At 41.2% G+C, this 17,148-nt stretch overlaps 1 protein-coding gene across 1 annotated transcript in view; it reads right to left on the bottom strand.

Annotated features, from left to right (window-relative positions):
• Positions 1-525: 525 nt before the first annotated feature.
• Positions 526-17,148, bottom strand: part of LOC144754579 (chloride channel protein ClC-Kb-like) — a 159,547-nt gene continuing 142,924 nt past the window's right edge. The window contains exons 15-19 of the mRNA XM_078642543.1: positions 16,071-16,204; positions 12,877-12,974; positions 11,136-11,219; positions 7,866-7,952; positions 526-6,419 (exon numbers count right to left, since the gene is read on the bottom strand). Of these exons, the coding sequence (XP_078498669.1) occupies positions 6,372-6,419; positions 7,866-7,952; positions 11,136-11,219; positions 12,877-12,974; positions 16,071-16,204 (451 nt within the window). The 3' untranslated portion in view covers positions 526-6,371. The remainder of the gene's footprint in view (positions 6,420-7,865; positions 7,953-11,135; positions 11,220-12,876; positions 12,975-16,070; positions 16,205-17,148) is intronic.

Raw genomic sequence — 17,148 nt, 5'->3', positions numbered from 1 at the left:
TGCCCATCCCTTACAAACGTACCTCTCTATTTAAGCACCAATGAGGGGATTATTCATTCAGCCCCTGAAGTTAAATTTTGTTCATAAAAATAATAATGTTATAATAAAAAATATGAACATGACTGGATTTTTAGTGTGCATGTATCTAGAGTATGCTCATCCAACAATGATAAGTGTTTTCTGTTTGATCCTGAACTTATAATGGACAACTCCTTCTGCTGTCATGTGGATGGCGGAGGCAAAGGTGAAGTACTTCTACAGGATGGTTGGTGACTGTGCGGGAATGGGTATTGTGGGGAACCCCATTCCCCATTCCTTGCAAGGGGTCTAAGGTTGTGTTACGCACTGCCTCCTGCAAGCACTATGCATTTCAAAGTCCACAAACATAGAGAGTCTGCGACTAGGTGTTAGGAAGTACACAGAGTTGCCAATCAGCTCACCTAAATTGAGCTCAAGTGCAAAACCTAATTTGTGCACAAAGACCGAGAAACTGAGCGATAGATGTAAAACACAAGTATGTCATGATTATATTGAAGTTTATATTTAAACAGTTGATACCGAATGAACACATACAAAATTCATTTGTGGGAATAAAATAAAGTAGTTGCAGGCTATCTGAAAGCATGTTCAATATACTTTACACAGAAGAGCATTTGTGTTACTACAAAGGACCCTGAAAGATAATATAAAGGCGAATCAGGTATTGAACCTGTTCACAATTAGGCAATATCATAATAATAATCCTTATGTACTCTTTTTAGTTGAGACTTGCTTTAACCAGACTGCTTACATCCAAGACACATTTTACCAGTGGGATCCTCCAGTTAACTGTAAGGCACAATAGTCTCGACCACAATCAAAGGAAATTAGAGAATGATGACTTTGTGATCATGAGATTCTTCCTACTAAAAGAAGAAAGAACATTGGTTACAGGGCAAGCAGTTATGCCGTGAAGAGCAAGAGGGCTGCGGCCTGATTTCGAGTTGGGCGGAACGGTATTCCTGAGTGCGACACCGCTCCACCTGATCCTGAAAAATCAACCCAGTAAAAATCCCTTCAGTCTGACCTCCTTCTATGGCGGGGGTGGAGGAATGCAATTTTCCCACCATGAAAATTCTTTACTCTCCTTTCCTCATGACCCAGCTCTCTCCACCCTGCCTCACACCAACCACCCTGGCACATATTTACCAGCTGCTCATAGCCAGTTGTAAATGTGTGTTTTCAATTTCTCTGAATATGAAATATCATCGAGAATTGTTCCCATTGAATCTTAGTTTGCTCCGTTATTTCATGTTCCAAGGGGTTTAACTTGTAAATGCATGGTACTGGTGGGTTGTTACCACAAGGTACTAGCCATTAAGATTGCAAAGTGTGCTCCCTACCAGTAGCGTGCAACTCATCATCTGGACCTATCAATAAGTTCGAGTGTAATGCCACAATGATTGTGCAAGACCTTGCATGGAGTAAGGAATTCTGAAATATCATTGGATAACTTCAGTGATTATGAATGTGGAAGAAAAACATGGCAATAATACACAATTTACTAAAGGCACCTTTGATAAAATATTGAAGAATCTTTAAGCTCAAGTGAAAGTGTAGATCATAAACGTGAAAACTCTAAAAAGAGGCCATATTGTACAGAATACTTAAAGTTTCGTAGACATGCAGTTGTTAGTATCTTAATAGAACAGTAATTCAGAATATTGCCCTAGAACGTGATTTTCTTCGTATGGTGTTCTTGGGAAATTGCACCCAACTTACAAGCACCAATGGAAAGCAACAAGCAGAAGGAAAGGGTAATTGGTTTTAATGTTTTACTCCTATGGGGTAACAGAGTTTACTTGTCTCAATCCTCTTCACAGGTGTGTTCTTTACGTCTTGCTGAAAGTTTGTGTCTGTTCTAACTCTGCTCTTTTTCTTGCCTCTATTATGCTCATTTGGTCTTCTCAGAGGTCCCTTTCGACCTACTTTGCTCTTCATCCTATTGCCCTAAGAAGGTGCATGTCTTCCTATGTTGTGTATTTGTGGCGTCACTAGTGCTATTCTTTCAAAAAACTGTTGTTGCTGATCTTATAAATTGCCTTGTGGCCTGTCACTCTTACTTCCTGTATGGATCTGATCTTGGGGGCAGTGGAGAACATGTTCTGTATAAGAGCCCACTTCACCAGCAGCAGATATGACCCTACCTCTTTTGTCCATTGACCTTTGTGTACACACAAATATCTCTAAATGTTTTCTGCTTATCTTCTTGTTAATAGTATAGGGGACAGTTTTCACCTCCTGAGAGATGCCCATGGATCCAAAGTAGGTACAGGAAGGTCAGATCCATGCTAGATTTTCAGAATAGCCACATGAGATAAAGTTACATACAGTGAATCTAAATGGAAACACATTACATAGTAAACACATGTCTTCAAAACCTAAAGGGATATAGTCATACCAAACCTATGCTGAAAACCCCTGTTGTTGATGATGTTTTGCACTGCTTCATATTAGCCATAGATGTGTACAAACTCAGGATCACTGTTTGATTGGTATCCTCATGAAACTCAGTGGACTGTCGAAGCAAGAGAGGGTTTCGGTGACAAAAACTGAATTGTTTATCATTCTTGGAGAAATCCTTGGCTTGGAAAAACAGGCAACTGACTGTTTTCTTCCTCTCAAAGGTATTGTAAAGTTCCTTCACATTGCCAGTAGATACCAGAACCTAGAAAGCGTCAGGTGGAAATAAAGCAAACCTACAAACAGGAATGTTATCAACATCAATGGGAGGGAAAGGATGGAGTCAAGAACAAGCCAGAAATACTAGGAGTAAAAGCACGCAGGGCGAGGGATAGTGCCATAAACCTGGAAGAAAATACCCAGAGAAGACTTAGGGCCTGATTACGATCTCGGTGGATGGGTTACTCTGTCACAACGGTGAGGGATATCCAGACCAACAAAATCTAAATCCAATAGGATATAATGGGATTTAGATTTTGGCGGACGCGATATCCGTCACCGTTGTGATGATGTTACCTGTCCACCGAGACCGTAATGAGGCCTTTAGACAGGTAGTACCTTACCAAGAACCAGGCAGAAATACCATGGTTAGGACATTCAGAGGAATAGAAAGCAAATATATGAGTAAAAAACTGAGCAAGAATCATTTTAATGGAAGGAGTGTGATAGACAGGGTAAGGCATGCATGGAAATCTTTAAGAGGTCACCAACAGAAGATGTAAACAGTAAAGACCCATGCAAGATTACTAGAGAGATGACCAATGTAATTGGAAGTAAGTCTGGAAATCAGATTGACTAGTCCCTGCTATGATGGAGAGTGTTCAGGAGGTTTTATTTTATAATGAAGTGTTTTAATAGGATCAAATGCTCAGACCATGGTCGCTATGAGGGCTGAATGGAATGGCTACCCTTAATGATGTTGACAGACCAAGTGCTGTGCTTATGTACAGTATTCCACACTATTCCAAGACTTTGCCTCTGACAGAGTGTGACAGTATAGCAAGTGGCACTGTATAGTTTTGTCCATTACTGCACCTCTGTGTATTTAAACATCTATCATTCTAAATGTGTGATGGTGTTACAGTATGCATCTTTGGGCTAGGCTGCCATGAGAGCACATAATGCTCTTCTCTTATAGACTTTTGGTGTTCGGCATCTTGTTGTTTCTTCTTAGTTGGGACATTTGGAAGCGGTGTCTTTGTTAGGTCTCTTTGGAGGATTTGAGGTGTGCTTCAGTCCTTTGTTGCCTTGTCTTTAGAGATTTTTGGGAGAGATGTACTGGTTAGTTCTTCTTGTTTGGAAATATAGAGTGTCCTGGAGTCCTTCTTTGCTTCTTGTAAGAAATTTAGTGGGGGCTTTTCTTCAGTCTTGTTGGCGAATTTGGGGAATGTATGAGTGATTTTTTACTTCTCATTGGAGGATTTGTGGAATGCTGGGGTATTCGTCCTTTGTCAGTGAAGTTCATAACAGTTGCTAGAGTTATCTAACCTTTCTCATTGGCAGTGCGCAGAAAGTTTGGATGCGGTGAGCCCTATGTTACCTCTGTGACTATTTTGAATCTAACCAATTTTTCCATTTGTTTGAAGATTATTGGGATCATCTGTAGACTTTTGTTCCTTCTTACAGGACGTTTAGTGTCCTGAACCATGTATGCATTTATTCATTCATTCTCTTTGTGGGATCTAGCATGAGAGGAGACATCTGGTATATCCTCTAGTGACTTTGGAATGTACTGAAGTCATTTTTGTCTTGTTGTCATTCGAGGATATGGATATGGGAGGAATGGAGAATTCTTTAATTTCTCTGTTACTTTACCCTGGATATTTTGGAGTTTGTGATAGTATTTTGATCCTTTACATTGTATATTTTGAGGTATACAGAAGTTCTTTAAGACACCCGTTTCTAGTTTGTGCAGTGTGCTGGAGTCCTTTCCTTTATCCCTCTGGAGAGTCTGGGGTGTGCAGGAGTTCTTTAAACGCCCCTCTATGGAGGTATTGCTGCCTGATTCCTTTGTTTCTTTTCATTTATGTTTTTGATTACGTTGATGTAAGGTGTGCTTTAGTTCTTCTGTTCTCTAGACTGAAAATGTAATGGTGTACTGGAGTCCATCTTTATTTACCTAGAACGTGTTTGAGTGTACTGGAGCTTTTTATTTCCATTATTTTGAAGGGTTAGGCTGTAGCATCACTACTTTGCTGTGAGCTTTTAGGCTTTTATGTAGATGATTGGTTTCGGTCAGTGGTTTTGAGGCATTCTCCAGTTTCTCTCAACACGTCTTTCAGCTGTACAGGGGTCTTCTGTCCCTTCCTCCTGGAGTTATTGGTGTGGGCTGGAATCCAATTGTTCTTTCAGTGAAGCTATTAGGGTGTAATGGACTCATTAATTTCTTCATTTGGGTGACACCCAGAGTCTTTTGATCCTTTTAACAGAGTGGTTTAGGATATGCTGGATTCTTTCCTTATATTTGTGCAGGTTCTTTGGTGTTCTAAAGTCATTTGGTCCTTCTCTTTGGAGGATTGCAGACCTGGAGTCTTTCATTCTTTCTTGCTGGAGTGTGTAGCGTGTGCCAATATACTACAGCTCTTCCCATTGAACTTTTTGAGAGTATAGATTTTCTTCCTTATACGATGTTATACAGAGAGCTGAAGTCCCTTGGTTCCTTTGTCCTTGGACGTTTGATGGTGATTTGTAGTCATGTCTTACCTCTTTTTGTATTTTTAACCAGTGATGAGTCTTTTACTCTATCTCATAAAGTCCTTGGAGTGTGCATGAGTCTATTGTCCTTTTATCTTGTAGGTAGTGGAGTATACTGAAGCCCATCCATCAGTATTTCATTGGAAAGGTCTTGGGATAAGTTGGTGTCAGCTCTGTGTTCTTTTTCTTGAGGTATGAGGTGTTTTTAGCTTTCCTTCCAGCGTCTTTGGAGGCACTGTGTGTGCTATAGTTTCTTGGGCATTCACACTAGTGGCTCTGAAGTGCACTGGAGAGCCTTCTTTCTTGAACTTTTGGGTGTACAAGAGTCATTGCTTACTTCTTTTTGAAGACTGAAGTGTGATGAAGTAATCTGTCCCTTCCTGATTTATCTATTAGTCTCTACTAGAGGCCTAGTGCTTCTTCACTGGAGCTTCTGGGGATGTTCTGGAGACCTTTACTTTACTTTGGGGGGTTCTAGAGTTAGCTAAAGTATTGTGTACTTTTCATTCAGGATGCAATTGGACATGTTCCTTCATTTATGGAGGTTTTGCGGTTTGCTAGAGTCTGGTACGTCTCTTTCTCTTTTTGACCAATATGGGGAATTATTGGATTTGGGACTGGAGTTCTTCTTTTGTTCTTGATGGCAACTTTGTGGTTTCCAGTGTCCTTGGTTCTTCTCTTTGAAGGTTTTGGAGAGTGAAAACTTCCTTCCTGACTACACTTTGGAGCTTTTGGATTTTGCTGAAGTTGTGTAGTCCTTCTCATTAGTGTTGGCATATATTTAAGTCCTTCCTTGATTCTAAGCGGATGCTTTGGATTTTGTGGAAGTTGTGTAGTCCTTCTCATTAGGGTTGGCATATAGTTAAGTCCTTCCTTGATTCTAAGCGGATGCTTGGTGGTGCTAGAGTGCAATAGCCTTTTCTCTAGAAGCTTTAGGTGCCCTATAGTCCTTTGCGCCTTCTTTTTGGTGTTTTAGGGTGTGCTGTAGTCCTTGCCTTCTTCACTTTGCAAGTTGTAAGGTATGTCCATCATTCCTTATTTCTTACGATGTTGGGGTGTGCTGGAATCCTTGTTTTATTCTTACTGAAGTTACTTCTTCATATTGGATGTTTTGAGGAGTGCAGATTCATGCACACCTCTCTTGCTGTTTTAGAGCTTGGCAATGTTTTCCTTTCTCACTTTGGAGTTTTAGGGTTGGCCAAATCTTCAATTGTAGCTTTCAACTGAAAGGAGACATACAGTAAATGCTTTTATTCAACAAAGACTTCCTTCATTCCATCCTGGACTTTTGACACAATAACATCTAAAACATCATACACAATCATCTACTTGGCACCATGGAGCACACACAAGATCACAGAGGTGAACCTCTACTGTATAGTAATTTGTAAAAGTGAGTTGTAGGCAAGCCAATGAAATGAATGAAGCTACAACAGGAAAGCTACAAAAGCTGATCTGACGTATTGGTATAAGAGACCTATTGTAATGTGGAGAGTCACAATTGAAATTTCCATCTATTAAATGCTTCAGAGCTTTGGTTACTGTCTGTTTAATCTTTCAAGCTTGCTTGGATGTGAATAATACCTGTTATAGCATCTACTAATGAAGATGTCTTAGCAACTGTAACTGGCATAAACATATAAGGTGCTCTGAAAAATGAACCCTAAAGAATTATCCTAAAGAATTAAAAAACATCCATGAATTCCTCTCCTCAACCATCTAATGCTACCGTCCTTTGCCTGACTCTAACTAGCATGCTTCATTCCTGGGTCACATTCTGCACCCATCTATCTGGCTCCTGATATAATGTCTGATTCTCCACCTGGTACTGGTTCTCATGCCCCATTCCCTCACATTATCCTGGTTATCAGGCTCCCATTCATTTGCCTTACACTAGTGTCATGCCCCAATTTCAAAACATTCCATATTTCATGCTCAGGATCCAGACTATTAATACATTTGGGGCAGCAGACAGAAGCTGCAGCCATAGATAGGGATGTAGGACTCTGAAAGAAGAACTCCACCACTACAAAACACCAAGTATCAATTCCTCTGCCATATCACTAATCACATGCAGTACTCACTCATGCCCCTGACTAACCCTATTCTGCCTTCCTTCGATTGCCTTTTTCTAGGTCTCATTCCTGCACTCATTTGTCCGATCCCTGTTATCAAGTCTAAATCTTCACTTGAAACTGTATCTCCTGCCCTCGTTCCGCCACCTGATCCTGAATATCAAGCTCTCATTGCTATTGCTCATCCTGGATCTCATGCTCCAATTCCTCAGTCTTATTCTTAATCTTCACCCCTATTTCTCTATATCGTCCCAGATAACATCCTAAGATCACTGTTCTGTCCTGGACGTCTTACTCCCATGTGTCCACTATATCCACGATTGCACTTCCTCAATTAAATGAAACAGCTTTGCATATTCTCCTAAAACCTATTTCTCAATGAGCAGACACCCTTTCCAGATAGTATATCATAAAGAAGCTGAGGATATTGGACAAACAGTGAAGGGTATAAAAATCAATATAATTCATTCCTTTCTCTGCTAGTGTTTGTAATAGCAATGTCTCTGCCTAGGCCTTCGGGCACAGCTCATACCTCACCCCTCTGCAAAATCTTAAGCCCACCAGCACGCCACACAGCATCCTGTCATCATTTACCTCGTTTCTGGTGACACATCCAACAATTCTCCCTGAGGTGGTCACAAAGGCCCTCTGTAGACTGAGCAACTCAAAGAGGTTGTGCGCCTGGGAGAAAACAAGAGAAAGACATGCTTGTGAAGTACACAATACCTGTCAATAAGTAGTGCAATGAGAAGCTGCATGCAGCCATTTTGAAACAATAGCTGCTCTTTCTATCTTGAATGCAATTGGGAATAGAAGCCTCCAAACATGAGAAAACCAGGGACAAACCTACAACTGCTTATAGTGCTTCTCCTCAATCTAGAAATGACGCACCACTCACACCCCTTCTCAAAAAAATGCACCTTCTATCAATGATGCAGGAAAAGGTGAGTGACCCCGTAATTTATTTTCTTCCTGAAGCGGCCAATACAATGTAACTTTGTTATACAAGGCAGCAGAAAGAAAGACTGGGCTAACATTATTCTGCCTGAATTTTGTTGTTTAGGGATGTCACTAAAATATTGTTTCTTCTTCCTTTTACTTTTTTCAGTTTTACGATCTTTGGTCTAAAAATGCAGGGTTTAGAAGCATGTTTTAGGTCGTATTTAATTATTTTATTTTATAAACTGTAGAGAATCAGGAAATATCAGAATCATATTTGATATTTTGGCTACGTTTGATTCTTTAACTGGTAGGTAAAATAGCTGGTTTCGTAAGAATCTTTCCGAATATGTAGCATCACATTTACCCACAGACAGAGAATGGGTAAAACCCTTTGATACATCAGCCCCTTTTCTAGTGAGTCAGTATTGATAGTATGTGAATTGACAAACACCCCAGGCTTTAAACATTCAATGCATGGTGTAGATATTATCTATGTGGTGAACGTTTACAGAGTTTTTGCTTAGTGATGATGCCAAAGGCAAGAAATGTGATGATCTTTGGTTGCATATTGAGAGTGATGTGAAAAAAGGACACTCTACAGTATTCTTAGATTTTTAGTGGAAAACATAATTTAAAAAACTAGAGTCGGAAATCACCCTTGTCTACCAAGCATTCAGTGTAATTGGTGTAGATGTGAAACATCTCCATGAGAGTAAGTTGGGTGACACCTTTAGAGACTTTGTCACAGTAACATGTTCCATGTTGGAATTCTTGCCACTTGCTAACCAAAGAAATGCTGAGGAGCAATTCAGGAAATTTTATTTTACAGTGCATCAGAAATGGCTTACAATTATGCATAGAAATGTCCCTTCACCAACCATGGCATTTGAAGTCAATGAAGCCTCACTGAGGTGCTCGGCACAAGTTCTAGAGCCCTACCGTAAAGGGGGATTTTCTCCAGACTTTGAAAGGTACCACTTTGTTTTTGACTGCTTCAATATCTAAGGGCACATGTGCCCAGTTGAACACATATGTTGCACAACCTGTCCTAAAGAATCGCAATCTTCAGGTGCACCAGTATCGGCAGCTATGTCAATGGCCAGAGTTAGCAAATTGTGTACTGGCTGTTTTGGAGTTGCCGGTCTCAAGTGCCAATGTTGAGAGGGCCTTTTCACATATAAACGTTTACATGGGAAGGAAAGAGTGAGCATGCATGACCAAAGACTCACTAAAGTAGTATTGTATGGTGTACTCTAGTAAGTTTGATTTGTAAAAATATATTTGGACCTCATATACCCTGTACACACACTGTCTATACACATGCACAATCAGTGCAGAAAGCAAGCAATAATAAAAGCAAAACATTCCATAAACACCAGAAAAATACTGTTTCTGTTATTTTTAATGGCACGAAAATGTGTAACCAATGATAACCACAATTTTTTTAAGGTATTGAAAACATTGAAAAAACCCCACCAGAATTTACTAAAAATAGAAACTAAAAATAGGAAAGCCTTTCTGAGGCACTGTCTGCGATGTGCATCGATCACAAACATTTTTGCCTACAGCGATCAAGCTCTCTTCATCATTTCCCTTACCCATTTAAAATTCGGATTTTACACTAATTATATGGAGGCAATTTCCCTTTTATATAACTGCGTTTAGTTTATATCACGTTTTGACCAGTGTTACGTCCTCTGTGCTTACAAGACACTATTCACATATTCATGATGTTCATTTTGAGAGAACCACAAAAAAAAAAACACTTTTAAATGTATCCTTAATATTTATCTAGTTTGGAGCAACGCTTCTATTCTACTACCTGAACAGGGTTTATTTGGGCCACTGTCACATACGTTTCCTAAATATGTCTTTGAAGGATCTCTCACGCTCCTCTGTATTTTAATCCTATCTAGTTTTTGGCACATGGTAATGCTTAAACATGCGCAACTATTCCTGAAACTTCCTTGTTTGAAAACATGGCGTAAGATGTTTTTTAACTCCAAATTTATAAATGAATGTTAAAAAACACAGTTCTGAATGATTATTTTTGAGGGCCATCAAATCTCCACACAACTCTTGTAAAATGGCCTTTTAAGTCCTATTTAGTCTGATCAATATAATTGGCCTTAACAAATCAAACTACTTGAGCCAACCTTACTGAAAAAATCCTTTGGGCAATTTCCTCAAATACCCCTGAAAATTGTTTGCATATACAGAGGTGGATTATATTGCTCCAGTACAATTCAAAATGCACCAGCGTCACAACTAATCCTTAACAAGTACCTTGGGAGAAGAACGCGAATGACCATCCCAACCCCCACCCCCATATCAAATTATCTGTAAATATGGCCCTTTCTTGATAAATGTTACCCATCCAAGAGTCTCCATTTGCATGACATTTAGAAAGGTTCCTCTGTAGAATTATCGTAATACCTTATGTAATTTGATCATTATACTGGCCTTGTGTGCTTTAAAATACACCTTTTTGTCAAACGGGTGATTTGGAGGAATCCACAAGCTGCGACTTTCCCCTTGGAGAGGCATTTAATTAATGGCCAATTTTGACCAACTTTACCGGATCAATGGAGTAAACATGTTACCAACAATTCGGCCCTGGTACTACCCAGACTGCTAAGTTAACCATGATTTGCAGTGATGATACTCTTTTACGGGGCCCTGGAGTATTTCTTCCCACTCTGACAGTGTCCTACTGAAACATCCAGGGACAATATGCATTGACTCTCTGCGCAGGGTACCAATGCTAGACTGTGCAACGGGATCTTCAAGTCTGGAATAAGATGTCACGGTACAGCAGTATGAAGCTTGTGTTGCTCTTGCTACTAATACCAAACCCCATGCATGCACCCCCACGCTATCCTGTACATTGTGTGGGCTCCTACAACACGCTTCCACAGCTACCTGATGCAATGACGTCCAGGGCGACAGCTGCAGAGTGACCGGCTCAATGGTGCAATCATCTCCGAGGTTCCCTTCCAACAGGGTCTACCAGAGACAAAAAGAAAGCGTCAGCAGTGCAGCACTCTACAGACCTAGAATACTGATTGTTATGATATGCAGATTTCAGTGATGAATCTAATGCATTAACAGCAGCGCTCCATCTAACGCATGAATGACAGGTTCAGTGTTGCACCAAATGTGTAAATAACAGGTTCAGCGTTGCACCTAATGCATGAATGACAGGTTCAGCGTTGCACCTAACGCATGAATGACAGGTTCAGCGTTGCACCTAACACATGAATGACAGGTTCAGCATTGCACCTAACGCATGAATGACAGTTTCAGCGTTGCACCTAACGCATGAATGACAGGTTCAGCGCTGCACTGAATGTGTAAATAACAGGTTCAGCGTTGCACCTAACGCATGAATGACAGTTTCAGCGTTGCACCTACGCATGAATGACAGGTTCAGCGTTGCACCTAACGGATGAATGACAGTTTCAGCGTTGCACCTAACGCATGAATGACAGGTTCAGCGCTGCACCGAATATGTAAATAACAGGTTCAGCGTTGCATCTAATTCATGAATAACAGGTTCAGTGCTGTACATAATGAGTGAATGACAGGTTCAGCGTTGCATCTAATGCACAGATGGCAATTTCAGCGTTAAACCTAATGCGTGAATGACTGTTTCCCAGTTGCACCTAATGCATGATTGACAGGTTTAGCGTTGCAACGAAAGCATGAATGACAGGTTCCGCATTGCACCGAAAGCCTGAATGACAGTTTCAGTGTTGCACCAAATGTGTAAATAACAGGTTCAGCGTTGCATCTAATTCATAAATACCAGGTTCAGTGTTGCACATAATGAGTGAATGACGGGTTCATTGTTGCACCTTATGCACAAATGTCAATTTCAGCGTTGCACCTATTGCATGAATGACTGTTTCAGAGTTGCACATAATGCATGATAGACAGGTTTAGCGTTGCAATAAAAACATGGATTAAAGGTTGAATGACAGTTTCAGCGTTTGCCTAACGCATGAATGACAGGTCCAGCATTGCACCTAATGCATGAATGGCAGTTTCAGCGTTGCACCTAATGTGTGAATGACAGGTTCAGCGTTGATCCAAAAGCACGAATGACAGGTTCAGCGCTGCACCAATTAACGAATGACAGGTTCAGCATTGCCCCTAATGCTGGAATGAAATCTGTGTAGCACCAACAATGATCACGTGCTGATGATGCACTGTTATTCAACTCTAAATGAGAGCTGGGGTTGTCTGACTAGTTTTGGAGATCGGCTATTTCAGCTGCATCCTGATTTCGGAAAGGTGCATGTCTAAGGTGAGTGCATCACTGAGAATAACCTGCCCTAGATTCCATTCTTGTCTTCTGACCCAATTCCACTGAAGACAGTATCAGGCCACCTGTTCCTGTGTGAATCCTGAAACCTTGCTGGGTTTTTTCTCTGCATCCTCTGGCCCGCTTGCCATTTGAACACCTGTCTTCTCCTGGGAGCATTACTAAGCATTCTTCCTTCCATGATCTACCTATAAAATGATCTTACCTACCATCTAGAATGAAGGTATCTTTCATGTCCATCAAATGCAAAGAATCTCCCCAGAAAATGGCAAAGGGCTTCATTTGCCCCGCCCCCGACCCCCCACAAGAGATCCTTCTACTGGTACCTGAACCTACCTTAGTTCCATCTTCCGGGAGGTGCCGTTGGGCTTCATGGGTATGCAGGAAGTTGACCAGCTCTGACCTTGTCACTGTCCCCACTAAAATACGTGACTCTGAATGAGAAGAAACAGGGACATCAACGGTGGTGTAAAAAAGAAAAGAGAGGAAATCAAAGATTGTGACAGGAATGTTATGAAAAGTTGGTGATGATGTGACAGTCTTATTCTATGTACTAACCAGTGATTGAAGAATTCCCCACACTTAATCCTAGCAACTTCACTTTGGAAAACCCACCTCCTTTGACAGTATGTTCTATCACAACTTACTGCAAATATTCCCAGAGTCCCTCATTCAGGATGGGTCAAGCATTCACCCCTCTCTAAGAGCCTGGGGCTTCCTTTCAGAAACACTCTTCTCAAGAGTGAATATGGCCTCCCCATTTTCGGTACTGGAGCTGTTTTTCCCTCCTGTTGGGAGCACAGATAGAATCTCTAAGGTGGATCTGTGAATGAGTGGTTTCAGTCCCTAAGCTCTTGTGGGAGTCATTGCTGTTGTCATCTGATCCTCCCAGATGACTCATCCCTGAAAAATGGTCATTGGAGTCACCCCTTCAGTCTTACTGCTCTCCGAGGCAGCTTCAGCTATCTACAGGAAGTCAGTCATTGACACCTATTCTGGGATGTGTAATGAAGTCTTGGGGTGGTGCTACTAACCTAGGTGGCTTTAAACCAGCTTGCACTTAGGCAGACACATTTTTCAAGGCTGTTTTCCGACTTTGAGTATCAAAAGTTTACTTTCACCAATAAATTAGTTTTACTATAAAGTGAAAAAAAACTTTGCATTATTTCTCCCACATCTTTCCAGACTGCGTTGGAGAATTGGCAATGGTCTCTGGCCGCCAAAAGATGATTGTGTCTCATTTCGCACAGGGACATCAGATGAGTAATTCAAAATAATGGTTGATATTTTTGCCATCTTAACTTTCATGAAAAAGGCCAATGAGGACCCAGTGGAGTGTCTTGTAAATAGAATGATAATTGAATGTTGGAAAATAAAGAAAGTTATGCCAGACAGGAGGAATGGCACTGCAATGTTTGACTTTGAGAACATAGTTAGCACCTTGAAATAAATGTGCACACCCATTTCTAAACACAATGTATTTGCTTGTGATGGCATTTTTTGAGGTTGTGATCAGATGGCATGGTGCTGATGCTAAAGTGTTCCAACTGAGGAGCTGGTACTCAGATGTTTGCAGGACCGGTTTCAAGATCCATAAGTATAAGAAATCTGGTTTATCGGGTAGAGATTCCTACGGACTACAGATTACGTGGAATTGGGATTGCAAGACAGATCATGGATGTTAATGCATGAAGGTGGTTTTGCCTGACAATCTATCAATTCAGAGATATCATGAAGATTGCACTGGATAAGTGTGGTTGAGGGTCAAGACAGGAAAGTTTACATTCATTCAGGATTGCAGAGCTTCAGAGGCAGTGGTTATGCTCAATTAAGTGATGCTCATCCACTAATTTGAACACTATGTTCTTGTACAAAAGTGCTCTGGAGCACTGACAGAGTGCAGCCGAGCAGAGAACGCAAATCCATAGGCGAGAACTTTTTCACAGTTTAAGGCCTTTTACCCAAGGGTTGTCTGTGAGTGAAAGATGAACATGAGATGTTATGCCTATAGTTTGTTAAACAGCATAAATCAATCAACAAGATGTTTCTCTCGTTGCTATAAGAGCACAGTGAGTGAGTAATCCACTCATGTGGAATTCATAATCTATGATCATCTTAATCCTTTGACTTCATTTACTTCTTTAAACTTATAAACAAATTCTTCAAGAACGAATAAAGACTATGATGAGACATCTCCTTGAATGATTTGTGCAGTTTAATCAGACATAGTGCCCAGGCTGTGTGCACAAAAAGTGAGAGCAACGTAAATGTTATCCAGTGATGAAATAAGTATGTGCAATGTGAGGGATTCCCTTGGTTTCAATGCCTATGGTCTGCAGAAATAAAGAGTAGGGTGCCTATGGTGGATAAAAATGTATCGCTGGTGCAGAGGGCTTTAGTTTGCATTAAACACAAAAAAAGGCATGCCAGTCGCGAATGGATGGTTATGGTTGTACAAATACAGAAATTAAGTGAAGACGGCAAGGGTCATGAGTTACCTCCTGTTTCATACCAGGTGACTAGATACAGAATGAGATCATGCTTGGGTTGACTAGTCTATGGCTGATGGGCATGACTGGTTGGATTATGAAGGTATGGACTGGGAATGAGAAGCCAAGAGGTTGCGTCATGGATACCCAGAAACAGTGTGTAGCTAAAAAAAGTCATCTGCCAGCACTGTACCATTGGAGCAGAGATGCTGCAGGTCTGTTCCTTCATGGCTTTTTAGGTGGTACTTGTAAGCAAGCACACATTTTAGTTGGTAGCATCGTTAAGGCAGAAAGAGAAAGCCCCAGATCCTGAAAACTTTGAGGGTGAGGACATTCCCCTGTATATAATCCCTAATTCATATCTTGTGGCCTCTGCCCCAAATGCATATCCCTGTGGACACTCCCTGTGCAACATAATAATAGTGAACATGAACCTTTTGCCTTAGTCTTGAACATTTCATAATGTGTGATCTTTTGGGTCAGCATCCCAGTTTCGCCTCATGAGGTTGAATCTACTGTATCCTACCACTGGTTAGATCAATTTACCTTAATTCTGCTAGTGGTGAGACAAGCTTTCCCATATGCTGCCTACAGTGAGATTAGCTCTCTTGTTGTACATACACAGGGAGGTAAACGCACCAGTAACCTGTTTATTAATGCCCCTGTATCCTGCAACAAGAAGGAAGAAATCCTGTACACCCGCAGAAGTTTTAAGGCATGGGCAAAGTGGGCAATTGCCCAGGGCCCCAATCTTCCAAAAGGGCCCTGGGAAAGTGAACTTGTTCTTTTTTTTTACTTCTGTCTATTTCTTTATCTCAACCTTTACTGTTTAATTTACTATTGTTTGGCTTCATTTGACCTAAATCGGCAGAAAGTAAGGAATATCATTCAAAGTTGTTCCAAACAGAGCTAAAGAAACTTCTGGTCCCCTCATCACAGAATTCCCCCAACCTTTCCCTGCACAGCGCCTGATGAAGCCCTGGAACCTCCATGGAGAGGAGTGAAATTGCCTGTGTCCTGCACATAGAGGTATAAACTGACCTGCATCCTCCACCACAGGAAACTCCTGGTCTTCAGATGAGGTGAATATCTTAAGGGCTTCTTCAAATGTTGCATTCTTGACAAGAAAGGTGACATCTTTGCTCATAAACTGCTCCGTGGTGACACTGTAAGAGCTACAGATGAAAATCAAATTCGGTGTCAGGAGAAGGAATATTTTAAAAACACTGATTCTGACCCAGCTCCCTTACACTCTGTCATATTTCACATCCAGACTCACAGCTTCTACGCCCTCACCCACGCACCTCACACATTCACCCACAGTGCCCTGATAAGGGAGAGCAGCCGAAGATGTTTCCCAGGCCCTACACTTTTCAGGGCCCCAGGCTGCAATGCCAAAATGTACTTGTATACCATAAAAGTAGGGCTTGTCTGCTGTCATAGGGACACTATGAGGCAACTAATATCACCACTAGGTGGCGCCAGATGCCCGAGCTTCCACCAAATTGTTCCACTTTACATTGTTTTACTTTGAAATAGGTGGTCATGCTGCTGGAAAATCAGAGAGGGGCCCCACTTGAAATCTGCGACGGCACCCCACAAAAGCTTTTGAAAGGTGCACACCTCAGGGGAGACATGTGTCAGAGTTAGTCACCATACATGTTCCTACTTTGCTTGCGGACATATTTAAATGTGGTACACCTTATCTGGCCTCTGTAAGTGTGAGTTTGTTTGTGTATGTACATGTGTGCCAGTAACTTGATACTCGCTTTAAAGAATGAACGTGCACCTATGCTCATGTGTTCAATATTCAAAGCAGATTAGAATCTAATATCTCTTTGGGAGTTCACATATAGTATTGCTTAGAGAGTTAGAAAAAGCTATTCAGCCAATATAGTGCCGATTAACGTGTATAAATTATGGGGCAGATTTATCAAGAATTCACGCAACACAGCAAGCCACCTCGCTGCGCTGCGCTGAGCTGAGCTGTGCTGTGCTGAGCTGAGCTGTGCTGCGTGGAAGGGCAGGAATGCGCCATATTTTATATTTTGCGGCACATTCCTGCTCCTTTCCTTGCGCTGGCGCACTCTTGGCTCCCTAGCGCAGAATGCAGCACATA

Source organism: Lissotriton helveticus, chromosome 5_1 (genome assembly GCF_964261635.1).
Source record: "Lissotriton helveticus chromosome 5_1, aLisHel1.1, whole genome shotgun sequence".
Classification (NCBI taxonomy): domain Eukaryota; kingdom Metazoa; phylum Chordata; class Amphibia; order Caudata; family Salamandridae; genus Lissotriton; species Lissotriton helveticus.
Note: the sequence above shows the minus strand (reverse complement) of the source record. Positions and strands in the feature narration are given on the sequence as shown.